This window comes from Anastrepha ludens, chromosome 3, assembly GCF_028408465.1.
Source record: "Anastrepha ludens isolate Willacy chromosome 3, idAnaLude1.1, whole genome shotgun sequence".
NCBI lineage: Eukaryota > Metazoa > Arthropoda > Insecta > Diptera > Tephritidae > Anastrepha > Anastrepha ludens.
The window spans coordinates 108,584,876-108,599,949 of NC_071499.1; the positions used below are offsets into that span (position 1 = coordinate 108,584,876).

The 15,074-nt window shown below is 34.7% G+C and overlaps 1 protein-coding gene across 1 annotated transcript in view; it reads left to right on the forward strand.

Moving 5' to 3' along the window:
* The window catches only part of LOC128857653 (uncharacterized), a 90,878-nt gene that overhangs the window by 23,326 nt on the left and 52,478 nt on the right, over window positions 1-15,074 (forward strand). Inside the window, exon 2 of the mRNA XM_054093400.1 lies at window positions 14,927-15,064. Coding sequence (XP_053949375.1) covers window positions 15,039-15,064 — 26 coding nt within the window. The 5' untranslated portion in view covers window positions 14,927-15,038. The remainder of the gene's footprint in view (window positions 1-14,926; window positions 15,065-15,074) is intronic.

The window sequence follows — 15,074 nt, forward strand, 5'->3', positions numbered from 1 at the left end:
ATCAGACCGACATGGACCTACGGACACTGTCACTGAAGCAGTAAAAAGAAGCAGCAGTAAGCACATCTTGCGACTATTAGCGCACAAAAATCATGAGATGAGACTGATACCGGAAATGGAACTTAAACCAAGAAGACTAAAGCGCAAAACACCCACAGATCTTCAGATAAAATATAATAATATAAAATTATAGAAAACTATCTATTAGTAAAATTGTAACTAAATACCTCCAAAGACAATAATGTTCTCTTTCAAAGGGAAGTTACATTTTAATTCCAAAACCTAACACCAATTACTTATTGTTAATATTAACAGATCGTAATTTATAATGGAAATAAAAAAAAAAAAAAAACACGGACGGACCAACTGCAGAAACATTTTTATTTTTCAGTACACCGACAAAGGCAAGAATTATATAATACAAGATTTGGCCATCCGAAGTAAAGTTGTGATAGTAGTTTTGGCTGTTATGTCAGCAGTTGTGATAGCACAATTCTGCCCACTTCTTTCACATGTTTTCTCACGCTGTTCCAAAGAGTCGTTGATTTTTCGTGTACGAGGGGTGCCTTTTATATTTCGGGATTTGGCAACCCTGGTGTTGCAATCTGGCAACGGTCAGCTGTATCGCAAAGTTTGACATTTTTTGGCGTACTCAGAACGTTTTGAAATACTAGCGCTATTTGTGTTGCTTACAGTAACTTAAAAGATTCATCTCGGTCCAAAAATGGAATTAAATCGTGAACATTTTCGTGCGATTATTTTTTACAACTTTCGACGAGGATTAACTCAGCAACATTGCATGGATGAACTTAATTCATTTTTTGGCGATGAAGCTCCATCAAGGACCAGTGTTTATCGATGGTATGGTGAATTCAATCGTGGTCGTGGTTCACTCCAAGACGAATTTCGTGAAGGTCGTCCAAAATCAGTTGTTGTTCCAAAAACCATTGATGCTGTGCGCGAACTGATATTGCAAGATCGTCATGTGACCTATCGTGAGATTGAGACCATCTTAGGCATTAGTGCGACCAGCATACATTCAATATTGCATAAACATTTCACTGTCAAAAAAATTTGTTCGCGTTGGACCCCACACAATTTGTCAATCGCTCAAAAAAAGGCTTGGTCGAAGGAAATGCTCAAAAAATACGATCGCGGGGCTTCGAAACACGTCTATGACATCGTGATAGGTGATGAATCATGGATTTATGCGTATGAGCCCGAAAGTAAACAGCAGTCGACTGTATGGGTGTTTCAAGATGAGCCAAATCCAACAAAAGTTGTTCGCACACGAAGTACTTCCAAGCAAATGGTCGCCTGTTTTTTCGGAAAAACTGAACATGTCACAACCGTACCACTAGAACAACGCAGAACAGTAAATTCTGAGTGGTACACAACCATTCGTTTGCCAGTTGTCTTCCAAGAAATTAGGAAAACCAATCGCCAAAGACGGATCACTCTTCACCAGGACAATGCGAGCTCTCACACATCGGCTCAAACAACTGCATTTTTGAGCACCCAAAACATCGAATTAATGGGTCATCCGCCGTATAGTCCTGACTTGGCACCGAATGACTTCTTTTTATTCCCGTACGTAAAAAACAAACTGAGAGGTCAACGTTTTTCGACACCTGAAGAAGCGGTTGCGGCATTCAGAATGCATGTTTTGGAGGTACCTCATTCAGAGTGGCAAAAGTGCTTCGACAATTGGTTCAAACGCATGCGAAAGTGTATAGATCTTCATGGAGAATCCCGACATATAAAAGGCACCCCCCGTACAAGTAATAAAAAATTAACATGGTAAAAGTCTGCCGCGAGCAATTCTGAATGGTGTTTCTAAATGTAAGGAATTTAGACCGTCTCCCGATCACGCAGCCATTTCGAGCTCATCAATCGGCGGCATGTAAAAACTCATAAGCCAACAATAATGTCATTAATCAAAATTCCACAGGAAATATAGTTTCATTGAAACACCCTTTACATATTAAAATTATTGCCATACTCAATTACAGAATACTAAAAATATTCAGCAAATAAAAAAGGGGTTTTTAATATCTATAAAAACCGTAAATAACAATCAGAAAATTACGATGTATGTACATACATATGTGTATGTACTTATATATACCAATGAATGTGGCAATAATATTTCCGCTATAAAAATATATTTCAATTGCAATCAGTGGATGTCGCGTGCCATTCATTGGTGGTATCGCCATGGTGCTTCAACTGCATACTGCTTTTTTTCATAAAAAATACAGCGGCAAGCAGTGGCATATGTATGTATACTATATGCATATCTACATACATATATGCACATCTACATATATATATGTATGTATAAGTACATGCACATAGCTGTAGTTGCTCAAATAGAAAGCAACTGAAATCAACTCTTGATCGCAACTCAATCCTCTGTATTATTTCTTTTAATTAAGAGTTGGTGATCTCTTGCATTATTGGCATTCCGTTGGGCCGGCGAGGATTGACTCAGCAAATTAGCAACTATTTATGGACGCTCTTGTGATTAAGGAGCTCTACACTGGCACTATATTTTTTGACAAAATTGTTGTTGCAACTAATTATTGCGCTCTTTATTTGTACCTCAATTTCAACTTGTACAACTAATAAATTAAGGCGTTGAACTTCAATTTTTGTTACATATTAATAGTAATCAGTAAAATGGATCTACTATAATTAACGTAGCTCTGTCAAAAACTTTTATATCGTTGACCTTTGCCTTTCAGCCACGATCAGTGGTATCCTCCAATGATGAGCCATAAGTAGAAAAAAAAGAAATATATTACCATTCTCACGTACTTTAAAGTTGAGCCTCTCCAGATAGATTATGGTTGGAGAAAGATAGAAATATTAGAAAAGTAAGTTAAAGCGATCTTAAGTATAGAAGCTCCAATATTTCTTTTAAAGTAGTTAGCGGCCTTTGCCGCATTGGTAATCCCTAATATGACTGCTCTGAAGCTTCAAACCTTTTCAGCCGATGAAATACTGAAGAATGATTAAAGACTTTTGAAATCGAACAAATAATAATTATTAAGTCCATATTAATAGGTCCATTTCTGTCCTGATCGTTCTAGTACATTTTATGTCTGCTCCTGATTTGTACACACACACACACACACCTACTCATGCACTCATACGAGTATACTTAGGAAAGCTAAAACTAAAATAAGCAATAGCTTCTGCCCAGCTGCAGTTAGTAGGCCCCCAGCCACGAATTACTATTTGTCTTCGCTTCTGAATTTTTGTATTCGCGGCGGGGTTTGCTTGTATGTATTTTTTATGGCAAAGCAAGTGCAAAGTATTTACATGTACAGTAAGGTGCAGAAATTTATAAATTTAGAAAATTAAAATTAAAAAATTTACAAAATTTTACTGCCGAGCCATAGACGTCAGCTTTCTCTAAAATATGTAAAATATCTGCATAGAATATTTGTGGTTATTTCGGGTTTCAAGTGTACGTATCATAGTCCATGCAAGCAATATTAAACTAGTTATATTAAACGAAGCAGTAATAAATTGAAGCATCTAAGAGCCATTTTCACATTGGCGCGTTAACTTAAGGCTTACTGCTCCAAATGCGGGAGTTAAATTAAAATACAAATTAAACAGAATACAAATTTAACAGTTTCAGCCTTGAATGAGAATTTCGCTCTAATATCTATTTTGAAGTAATACAATACAAAAGCATGGTACGAAGAAGATTTGTAGTACAGAAACGAATTAAAGGAGCAGGAACGATGAAGGTTAAATCATTACTGAAAAATCAAGATTTATTAAACCGTAGGTTAACTCGTACATCGGATTTAAAGTCAACTTCAGATTAACTCGGCAGCTTGAAAATGGTCCTAAGACACCAATTCAAGCAAACGTAGATTCAAAAGGTACTAGAGTTTTTAATTCTGAATAATGTGCCCACGTAGTAATACTCTGTCAACTCCCTTTAACCCAAATTTTTTAACCGTATAGCAAGACAGGAATTTCAAGACGATTAGTTAAATGGTTTTATACAGTAATAATCAGCTGAAAATAGAGAACTTCATTTCTGAGGATTAGTCTTATACAAGTCAATTGAGAAATCTCGTTTTCTCAACGACATGGATATACATTTTTTCAGAGATCTATACATAGACAAAGGCGACTTAGGTGATAATCTCTTATTAGCCAACGCATGAGTGAAGGCGGAATCTCAATACCAATCCAATTTTTTTCATTTTACTTAGAGTTATATTTACAATTTTACAGTTAGCTATAAAATATAATAAGCTTATAGCAATGACTTGAAAACAGTTTAATAAAAGAATTGTAAGTGAAGAAGTCGCGGAAATATGCCCTATCATCAAAAAAATATAATAGTTAGCGCACTCGCGTCTTGATATCTACACCACTGTTCGCTATTCAATAAGTGGTACTTTGGACTAAGTCTAAATTGAAATGTAAAGTGCCGAACAAAAATCACATCTGACGAGTTCCTCATTATGCCTATCTTGTAAGGCGCTGAAGGATGAGGAGGTCCATAAAGTGTTCAAGAGAACGATTCCGCGGAGTATTTAGAGATGTATATATAATATAAGTGGCGCGTAAGCCCTTAGTGGATATTTAGACAAGCTCCAAATGCGGCTTGGTGTCGTTCCACAAATGGAGGGACATACAGTTTTATGCCGCCTCAGAGCGCCAGTTTTTTTTTATTAGGAATCGAGGCAGAAATATGCTCGGAGGTTTGTTATTGTCTATCAAGGGGCGACCGCTATTAAAAAAAAACTTTTTATCATTTGGTGTGTATTGACTACAATGCTTATTGAATGCAGACTCTACCTAATGCTAGTCAAATCCATACCCATTCTCCCACGAAGGCCGTCTCATTAGCGAGCGCAACATCGGGGCAGCTTCACTAGCTAGTACATGTCTGACGAGTGGACATATATACTCGAGCCCGTTTTTGGGTAAACTAAAAAAATTTAGAAAATGAAATATTTTAGCTTTTTTGAAGAAAAAGTGACTTTTAGGAAAAATAATTATATTATATATGTATGTCTAAATGTCGACTTGACATAACAAAACTTTCAACACATTTTTCAATTCAAAAATATATAAAAGAAGATTTAGTAGTGAAGATAATAAGCTTTGATTCATAACAAATATTCCATTAGTTTTGGTTTTTCAATTACGCTGGCTAATCAGGGAAATCATAAAAATTAAAAGCCGATAAAATGGGAAATAACCATTTGCATGACTAACCTATAAATGCAGTATTTCTTACAGACTATGAAAAACAGATTAATGCTAAATAATTCAATCAAAAATAAATTAAACTTATATAATTTATTTATCAATGAAGGAAAATGTAACACTTCTTATAATTTACAGAGAAAGAATATTAGAGAATTCAGTTAGAGAATTATTTTTATTCTGGTACTTTGTGATAGAAAAATCTAGGCTAATATAATGTGAAAGCGAATTAAATTCTCTCAGAGTTCTAGAAATCGGAGCATTGGAAGATGCATGCAAAGTACCTATAACGGACAAAGACTTTCTGGCCACGTTCAATCCTACTAATATGACAAACATAGTATGGCCTGCACAAATAAAGACGGCTTATTCCCGCTTCGAACGCACCAGAGAAGTATACCAGATACCTATGAAATGAGAATTTCAGCTATTAACCCATAGATGTCGCTAGGAGTATTTTTAAACCTTCCCAAATGTCTTGTTTTTTTCGTCAGTCATCTGTCAACAATATTCAGTTCATTGTTTGTTACATTTCATACAACAATGCATTTTTGTCGCTCTTAAAAATGTCGAATTTCGTGCCTTCAAACCACGATTTGCGGACATCGTGAAACCAATTGTGAAATGCTGCTCTCCCGGTTCAAAAGAAAGTTTTTTTGCATCGAATCGTTACGGGTGATGAAAAATGGGTGTATTTCTCCAATCGCAAGCGTAAACGATCGTATGGTCCGCCCGGCCACAAGCCAAAAACAACGGCCAAACCAAATCGCTTCGGCCGCAAGGCAATGCTGTATGTTTTCTGGGACCAGCGGGGTATGATTTGGTACTAGCTATTAAAACCAGGTGAAACAGTTGATGGTGCACGCTACCAACGACAATTGGCCGATTTGAACAGCGCTATACGAAAACGCCCAGAATATGCCGTTCGGGGTCACAAAGTAATTTTTCTTGATGACAATGCACCGCCGCATCGGGCAAGAGCGACCCGGGAATTAGTGGAGAAGTACGATTGGGAACCGCTGGTTCATGCTGCTTACTTACCAGACTTGGCGCCTTCCGATTATCATTTCTTTGCATCGATGGGCTACGCACTTTCCGAGCAGCGATTCAATTCTCACGAAGGAGCCAAAAAATGGCTCGATGATTGGTTTGCGGCCAAAGACGGCCAATTTTTTTGGCGCGGCATCCACAAATTGCCTGAGAGATGGGAAAAATGTGTCGCTACCGATGACTATTATTTTGAAGATTAAATTTGTAACCATGTTTTGTTCATAAACGTTTGAAATTGAAAAAAAGCCTCATTACATAGGTATCTACCTGGTTAACAGCTTTAGGTCCTCATTTGATCTGTATAAAACGAAATGTATTGAATAAAACACTTAACAACTTTCAATTTTTAAAAGGGAGAGGCAAAATTTCTGTTTTTAGGGAAAAACAGTCACTACACAAATATTTTTTTCAATATAAATACATATTCATTTTTAGTTTTTCTCTCCGCAATCTACCAATCTCCCAGCGGAACTGCGAAAAAGATTTCATCTCACGGGGCTGGTTTGCTCAAAGGCTTCTAGTTACTGTTGACGCCTACGAAACTCAGCGCGTCTTAGATCATTATGAATAAGTGTTACATCTTTTCCAGTTATCAGCTGATTTCAGCATAAAATCTACACTATTTTCTCCGTTTAAGATTGTAAAGGTTTCGGGAGCATAACTCCGTGCAGACTGTGCAGTTTGATGAACTGTTATAACCAAATCTATGGAGATATTTTCAAAATACACCGTACCTTGAAAGAAATTGTTAAGGTGATAGTTTGTTCCTCTGTAGTTCCTTTCTAACCACGCTGTAAGAATGGGACGTCCATGATGCGTCCATCTTCCATTAGGTTATTTGTTCCACCGATCTTGCCAGTGGGCAATCGCACGATGCCTTTCATCTACTGCAATTTCTTTACGCCCTGCTCTACCGTCGTGTTCGGGTAGTCTTTCGAGGGCGGTTCAATAAGTATCCGTGTTTGATGAAAGAGTTCGTTCCTGAGGGAAGTTGGTGTTAGCATCGTGTGCTGCCTTCTCTCAAACCACGGCGAAATAAATTTCAGACTGATTGATAGGTTAGTTTGGATTTGGCACCTATTCGAGTAAGACAGACGTGTTTTGTGATTTTTTCTAAGATGGAAAAAGAGCAGTATCGTTCGGTAATATGATTTTTGTTTTTGGATGGGGAAAAATGCGAGGAAATAAAAGCACAGATGGATGCTGTCTATGGGGACACTTCGCCATCTATGGTTAGATATTGGTTCAACAAATTTAAACGTGGGCGAACATGCGTTTTTGACGAGGAGCGACCAGGACGCCCGGCAGATGTGGTTGTCGAGTTAATCATTCAAAAAGTCCACGACAGGATTTACGGTAATCGACGTACGAAAGTGCGTGAGGTAACAAAAGTCAGAGGTGTGTCAACCGGAATGGCAATTAATATTTCAATTGATAAGTTGGCGATGAAAAAATTGTCGGCCCGATGGGGGCCGCGATTGCTCACAAGCAACAACAAGCGGATGCGATTGTTAACTTCGAAGGAGTGTTTGGAGCAATTTAAGCGAGATCCGAAGGAATTTTTGCGTCGAGTATACATCGTTGATGAAACGTGGATTCAATGTTACACATCAGAAACTAAGTGAAAATCAAAACAATGTATTTCTCTCGGTGAATCTGCTCCAATGAAGGAGAAGACAGTGCCATCTTCCGGAAAGGTCATGGCGACGATTTTTTGGGATGCGAACGGCTTCATCCTCATGGAGTTTTTAGAAAAAGAAAGAGCGACTGGACGATACTACAGTGAGTTATTGGACCGCTTTCGCAAAAATTGAAGGAGACACATATGTACATACATACGTATGTAGTGATTACGAGAGCAACAATAGTGGAATTGGTTAATGTAGTTTCAAGAAGCAGATGTGTGTAGTTTATATAATTATAATTAACATATAATTGTGTTATAATTATATAACACATTCCTATACTTTGTGAATTAAAATATATGCGGCAGCACCATTCAATGATAGTTTTTAATTGAAACATTATAAATCGAAATTTGTGTGATACCCACATCCAAATACTTAAATCAGCTGTTCTATTTCGTACCATTTCAGACTTCTCAGTAAGGTGGCAACGCCGTAGGCAACTAATTTCAATTAAAGCTTTGGTTATTCGTTTGAATACGAATACACTTATTTTTGACCCGTTCTTAATATTTAATTAAATTTTATTATTATTTGAAATTTTTTCTTTCAAATTAGATGGCAGCTCCATTTAAAAATATTATTGGTTTCATATAAATATGTATATGTAAATTTCAATTAACCAATTTTTGTAATGGATTATTTAATTTTTCAAAAAAAAAAAAAAACAGGTGGCAACACCAGCTAAAACATTATTTTTTATAAAAGCTTATGATTAACTATCATCTAATATCCATATTTAAGTATTCAAACTAATGATAATGATGAGACGTTTCTGTTCTTGAATTAAATTTCATGTGGTAACACCTAGTTTTCATATCCGATTTGCCTACCAATCAGAACTGCGTCATAGCAACGTTTGCAGACGACACCGCTATCTTGTCAGTTGGAAATACACAAATTGAGTCAACTGCAAATCTTCAAAAACTTTTATACAGAATATATGAGTGGACAGTTACTTGGCGTATAAAATAAATGAAACCAAATCCGTTTATATTGATTTTACGTACAATAAAATAAGATATCTTCCACTATATATAAATGGAGTGCAAGTCCCGTATCATAACACGGCTAAATACCTGGGTATGACTCTTGACACTAAACTGAGATGGAGTTCTCACGTAAAGAAGAAAAGAGAAGAACTCAATATTAAATTCAGAAACATGTATTGGCTTATGGGTAAAAGATCTGCTTTATCCATGTACAATAAAGTACTTCTCTACAAGCAAATACTAAAACCAATTTGGACGTATGGGATACAACTATGGGGTTGCTCAAGCTCCAGCAACATACTTCAAATCCAACTAACGCGCCCTGGTATGTACGCATCAGCGATCTGAGCGCGATCTCGGCATAGAACCAGTTTCCGTTGTAATTAAAAAAATGCCCTATCTCATATAAATAGGCTATCTCATCATGTCAACAGCGAGGCCTCAGCCCTCATTGACCAACATAAATGGTTTGTAAGGCTGAATCGCAAAAATCCGCAAGTTTTGTGCAAAGCACCATCACATTAGTTGTATTATACAAAAACCGAAGAAAATTGTTCGTTAGTTTATTTTTGTTAACTAGTTACAATAAATGGTAATTGATGAAATTAATGAAATTTGTGGTAAGTAGCTATTTTTGCAAACAAAATTAAGTGGCAGCGCTATTAAAAATTGCTTTCGGAATAGATTTTTCTTACAAACTTTTGCCTTTACACCATTGTTGTAATATTTACGTCCATTTTTTAAATTAATTTTTTTTAATACAAACAGGTGGCATAACTCAGCTGAAAGGGATGTTACACAGAAGCCATTTACAACCCATAGGTCTCCTAACTGTCTAGTTGCTTTTGAGTGCTGTTCTTTTGAAGAAATTTTCTACGTTTTTGTATACTTATATATGTACATATATATATATATGTCACTGTAAATAAAACAGAATATTCATAAATATTTGGCCCCTTTTTGCTGTTAACTGGCTACGTCCTTTGGATTAAAGCATAAACGAAATTCCGTTGGAAAAAAAGTTGCTTAAATTATGCACAATACTGTATATGCACAAGCATATAAGTATAGATTGGACTTACATTGCAACAAATTGTTGCATGTTTGCAGATTGTAAATTTGCTTATTGGCAAATGCCACAATCGATTTATCTGCGCGCAGGTCTAAGCAGACTTCGAAATTCCACTGTCTGGCCAACACAAAGGCATGCATTATATTCACATGCACATTCACTTACATATATCGTAGGTATGCATAGATTTATTCATGTGTATGTGTATTAAAATCGAAATTACAATGGCGCGTGCCTGTATTTGTTCTAATGGTTTATGTGCAACACACAGGCGACGCATTTGTTCGATTCTCGGTACTTCCGTTGACGCTGCAAAAATGCTTGTCTCGTACAAAAGGTGAAAAGTTGTTGGCATTTTCACTTAAGTATCTACAACCTGAAATAAATCCTTGGAAAAAAAGAGCCATTGAAGAGAAATGAAAGAGCAGCAACTTCTACTTTGCTGCTGCTGTTATTAAGCTACTTGGGGATGTCTATGTGTTTGTGTGGGTACGCTGGTGCGATTGCATGCAAATAAGCATTGCTGTGTGGGTATGATACGAGTAACTAATTTATTGTCACTCATTCTTGCCACATGTGCAATGCGGCAAACGCCCTCGCTTGCGTAAGCTACGGACGATGCTTGCTGCAATTGTTGATTGTTTTCAATTTCATTTTCATTTTCATTGGGCTGTACGCACACCCATGCACACACACACATACTTACGGGATGCATAAGCACACATACACGAGCGCAAATTTATGGGTATGCAACACAATCTGTTGCATGATTCATCGCAATTGTACGACCATGAAATGTTGCATATAAATAAGTACGTGCATATGTAAATATGTATGTGTGTGCGTACCAAAATGTATTTATACCCACATAAGCTTGGTATGCTTGTTGCATGCACTTATTTGCTACAGATGTTTGCGATATTCGATTGCGCATATTTACATACATAAATACATGCCGATGCTTGTGCTTTATGAAATGCTTAATATGCTTATGTATGTACGAGCTTGCATGCGATCGTGCGCTCCCCCAACGCGCCTCCCGTGTGCGATTTATGGGGCTATGCTGAGCAGTTGGAAATGCTGATGTTGATCTGTGATGCAGATATTTACGTTCACGTTCATGGGTGGGTGAACTCTACAAATCGCCAACGCAACAGTGGGTTGGGAGTTCAATTTTTATTTTACAAAAACAAAAAAAAACAACAACAGAGAGGTATACATTTTGAAATTATTTCAATTTAATCCGGATGCATATGAATGCTGGATTTTATTTTTTATAAGAGCATCAACTTCTAGTTTGCTTTTCTGTCCAGTTCTAAGCATTTGTATAAATAAATGTAAAATAAAATTGATCCCCTATGCCAAATAACGTACCTATTTTCAGCAGAGTTTTAGCTCTACTAACTGACATCACTTTTAGCCAAAAAGCATACGAACTGCAACTAGAAGACCAGCTGTATGGACAAAGTTGGTTATTCAGTCTAAGCTTTAATTTTTCTGTAAAAATTTTCCACCAATATCTTGTTTAAAAGCTGCTGTCAGGAAATTTCTTTTCTTTTAAAATAAAAACGACATGATTTTTTTGCAAAAAAAAAAAAATTTAACAGTATATTTTATACTTAAGAATAAAAAAAGTTTCAAATATTCGAAAACACCGAAAATATTTCACTTTAAAAATTCAGTACTAAAATTTTGAACATTAAATAAATGTGAAAATTTCTAATTTTTTGCAAAACTTTTTCAGTTTACTTCTTGCCAATTCTGCAAAGAAATCATATTTTCTGAAAAGTTGTAAAAACAAAGTTTTTCCCAAAAATTTTTAACAAAAAAATAATATAAAAAACCAATTTCTAAAAGTTTTCTTTAATCCTAAAAAAAGTATAAATGTTAAAAAGAGGCGCAAATATTTCACTTGAAAAGCAAACATTTTCAACATCTAATAAAGTTCAAAAAAATACAAATTGTTGTTCCAAATTTTCTGATTCTACTCAATCCTATAAATAAATCAAGTAAAAAAAAAATACAAAAAAATGTTTCCCAAAAATTTTGAACAAAAAATTAAGATTAAAAAAAATTCAAAAAGTATAAATTTTTTTTCGAAAGTTTTTCAGATAAAAAAAATAAATAAATAAATAATTGGCGCGTACACTTCTGTTAGGTGTTTGGCCGAGCTCTCCTCCTATTTGTGGTGTGCGTCTTGATGTTGTTCCACAAATGGAGAGACCTACAGTTTTAAGCCGACTCCGAACGGCAGATATTTTTATGAGGGACTTTTTTATGGCAGAAATACACTCGGAGGTTTGCCATTGCCTGCCGAGGGGCGACCGCTATTAGAAAAATGTTTTTATTAATTTTACTTTCACCGAGATTCGAACCAACGACCTCTCTGTGAATTCCGAATGGTAATCACGCACCAACCAATTCGGCTACTGCGGCCGTTTTTCAGATTGCTTCTGATTATACTCAATCCTACAAGTAAATAAATTTAAAAAAAGAATTTAAAAAAAATTTTTACCGAAAATTTTTATTAAAAAGTCTTTTTTTTAATGCAAGAAGTAAAAAAATAAGAACACAAGAGATTGAAATGTACGAAAATACCGAAGATCTTACCTTTAAAAATCAACATATACAACATTAAAAAAATCTGAAAAATATGCATTTTTTTTTTCAAAAATGTTTCAGCTTATTTCACATTATACACAATTCTACAAATAAATCAGTCTTTAAAAATATTACAAAAGAAATGTTTACAAAAGTTATGACAAAAAAAAAATTATTTAATATAATTAAAAACCAAAATGTCGAAAAATATATAATACTTTAAACAAATATTAAATGTTAAAAAAATCGCAGATATTTCACTTAAAAATTGTCGACTTAAATAAATCTCAAAAAATAAACATTTTTATTTAATTTTTTTCAGTTTACTTCTGATTATACTCAATCCTACAAATAAATAAACCTTCAGAAAAATTACAAAAAAGCTTTACCCAAAAATTTTGAACAAAATATATAAAATAAAAAAAATAAAAAAATTTCAACAAGCATATTTTATACTAAAAAATAAGAAAAACAAAGTTCCGAATTTAGAATACCAAAATTTTCAACATTGAATAAAACTAAAAATTATAAATTTTTTTTTAATTTTTCCAGTCTATTCTGAACAGTTTAATCATGATTAATTTTCAAAAAATTCTAAAAAAATTTGTTCCCCAAAGTTTTGAACAAAAAAAAATCAAAAATTAAATTTCAGAAAATTATGTTTTTTAAGGTTTAAATATTAAAAAGAAACGCAGATATTTCAAAAAACAAAGTTTGAAATATTGGAAAGCAGATATTTCAATTTAAAAATTCAATTCCAAAATTTTCAGCGTTGAGTAAATCTCAAAAAAATTTAATTTTTGTTAATATTTTTCCAGTTTACTTCTGATTATACTCACACTTACAAATGAATCAATTTGCAAAAAAGTTCCAAAAAAAAAGATTTTCCAAATTTTTGAAAAAAAAGTGTATTTTATGATAAGAAAACAAAGTTTCAAATGTCTGAAAACATCACAGATATGGGTGGGCCATGTAAAATTTGCTTTTTGAATCGGCTATAAAAAAAACAACTAATCGATATTTTTTTAAACTTTTGTTTTTATTTTGAGGACTGCACATTGTCATTTATGAGTGAAAAATAATATCGTTCAAATGACTGCCACGACTGGCTTTACAGTAGGCCATTCGATCAACCCAATTTTCAAGCACATTTTCGATTGTTTGGGCTCCAATTTCATGAATGGCAACTTCGATTTCGTGTTTTAAAGCATCAATCGTCACCAAATGTCGTCCATGTCATCCTCTTCAACTTTTGGAAACAAAGACTCTTTGAGCATGTCACGGTAACGTTCGCCATTTACTGTAACCGCAGAAGACTCACCACTTTGGAAATAGGTTTTCAATATTTCCCAATTTTGTTCAAGCGTATAGCGTCCCATTTCGTAAATGTCAAACCTTTAAGTGAATTATGAACACATTTGACATGTCATTTGTGTTACCATTCTCAAAAAAATAGGTGGTTCAAAAAGCAAACGCTATATGACCCACCCGTTATTTCACCTTAAGAATTCAATACCAAAATCTTCAACATTGGTCTCTCATTCAACATCCGACAGTAATAGATTTTAGTCGAATATGAGGTTCATCGATAAAACAAAGGCCCGTTTATCGAGGCTGTTTAAGCGGCTGCCGAACTTTCTCTAATATATACATTTAAAAACACTTTCGATGTTGTGCTTCAACCTAAAAGAACGTTCAGAAAATATTTATTTTTTATTTTAAGGAAGCATGGCTGACTGTTAGGGCTTTCAGCTCACTTTGAAAAATAAAATTATTACTTTTTTTGCCGAATGCAGTGTTCCGTAATTCAAATTTCAGTAATTTATTGACCCAGCTTCACACTGACTACTCAGCTTAAAAATTTCCAAATATGCAAAGATGTCCAGCCGAGATTGTTTGTCTTGTTTCCTTGATTTATTTGAGATTCTAGATATTAAAAAAAAAATTAATTACACAATTTCGCATTTATTAAAAAATAAATAAATAATTTGCGCTTATACTTCTGTTAGGGGGTTGGTGTTGTTACCTAAATGAAGGGACCTGCAGTTTTAAGCCCTCTCCGAACGGCAAATGATTTTTTTTAAGGAGCAGGAGTTCGGCCAAACACCCAAAAAGGGTGTAAGCGTCAATTATTTATTTTTATTTTCAAAACTTCGTACGGCATATCTGAAAGCCTGATTGGCTAAGTTAAAATAATACCTGGATTAGATTTTGTTGAAATTTAATAAAATTTTTTACTTTTTAATATTTAAAAAAATATTTTTTATAATCTTTTTCAGTTTTGATGCATTCCAATACTGTGGCCTTCACTGTGCATTGATGCAGATTTCAGCTACCGTTGCTTGCATAGCAATACACTCAGCCTGAAAGCACGCTACGATAATTGTCGGCATGACAACCGACGAAGTGATTTTGCGGTAAGTTTAT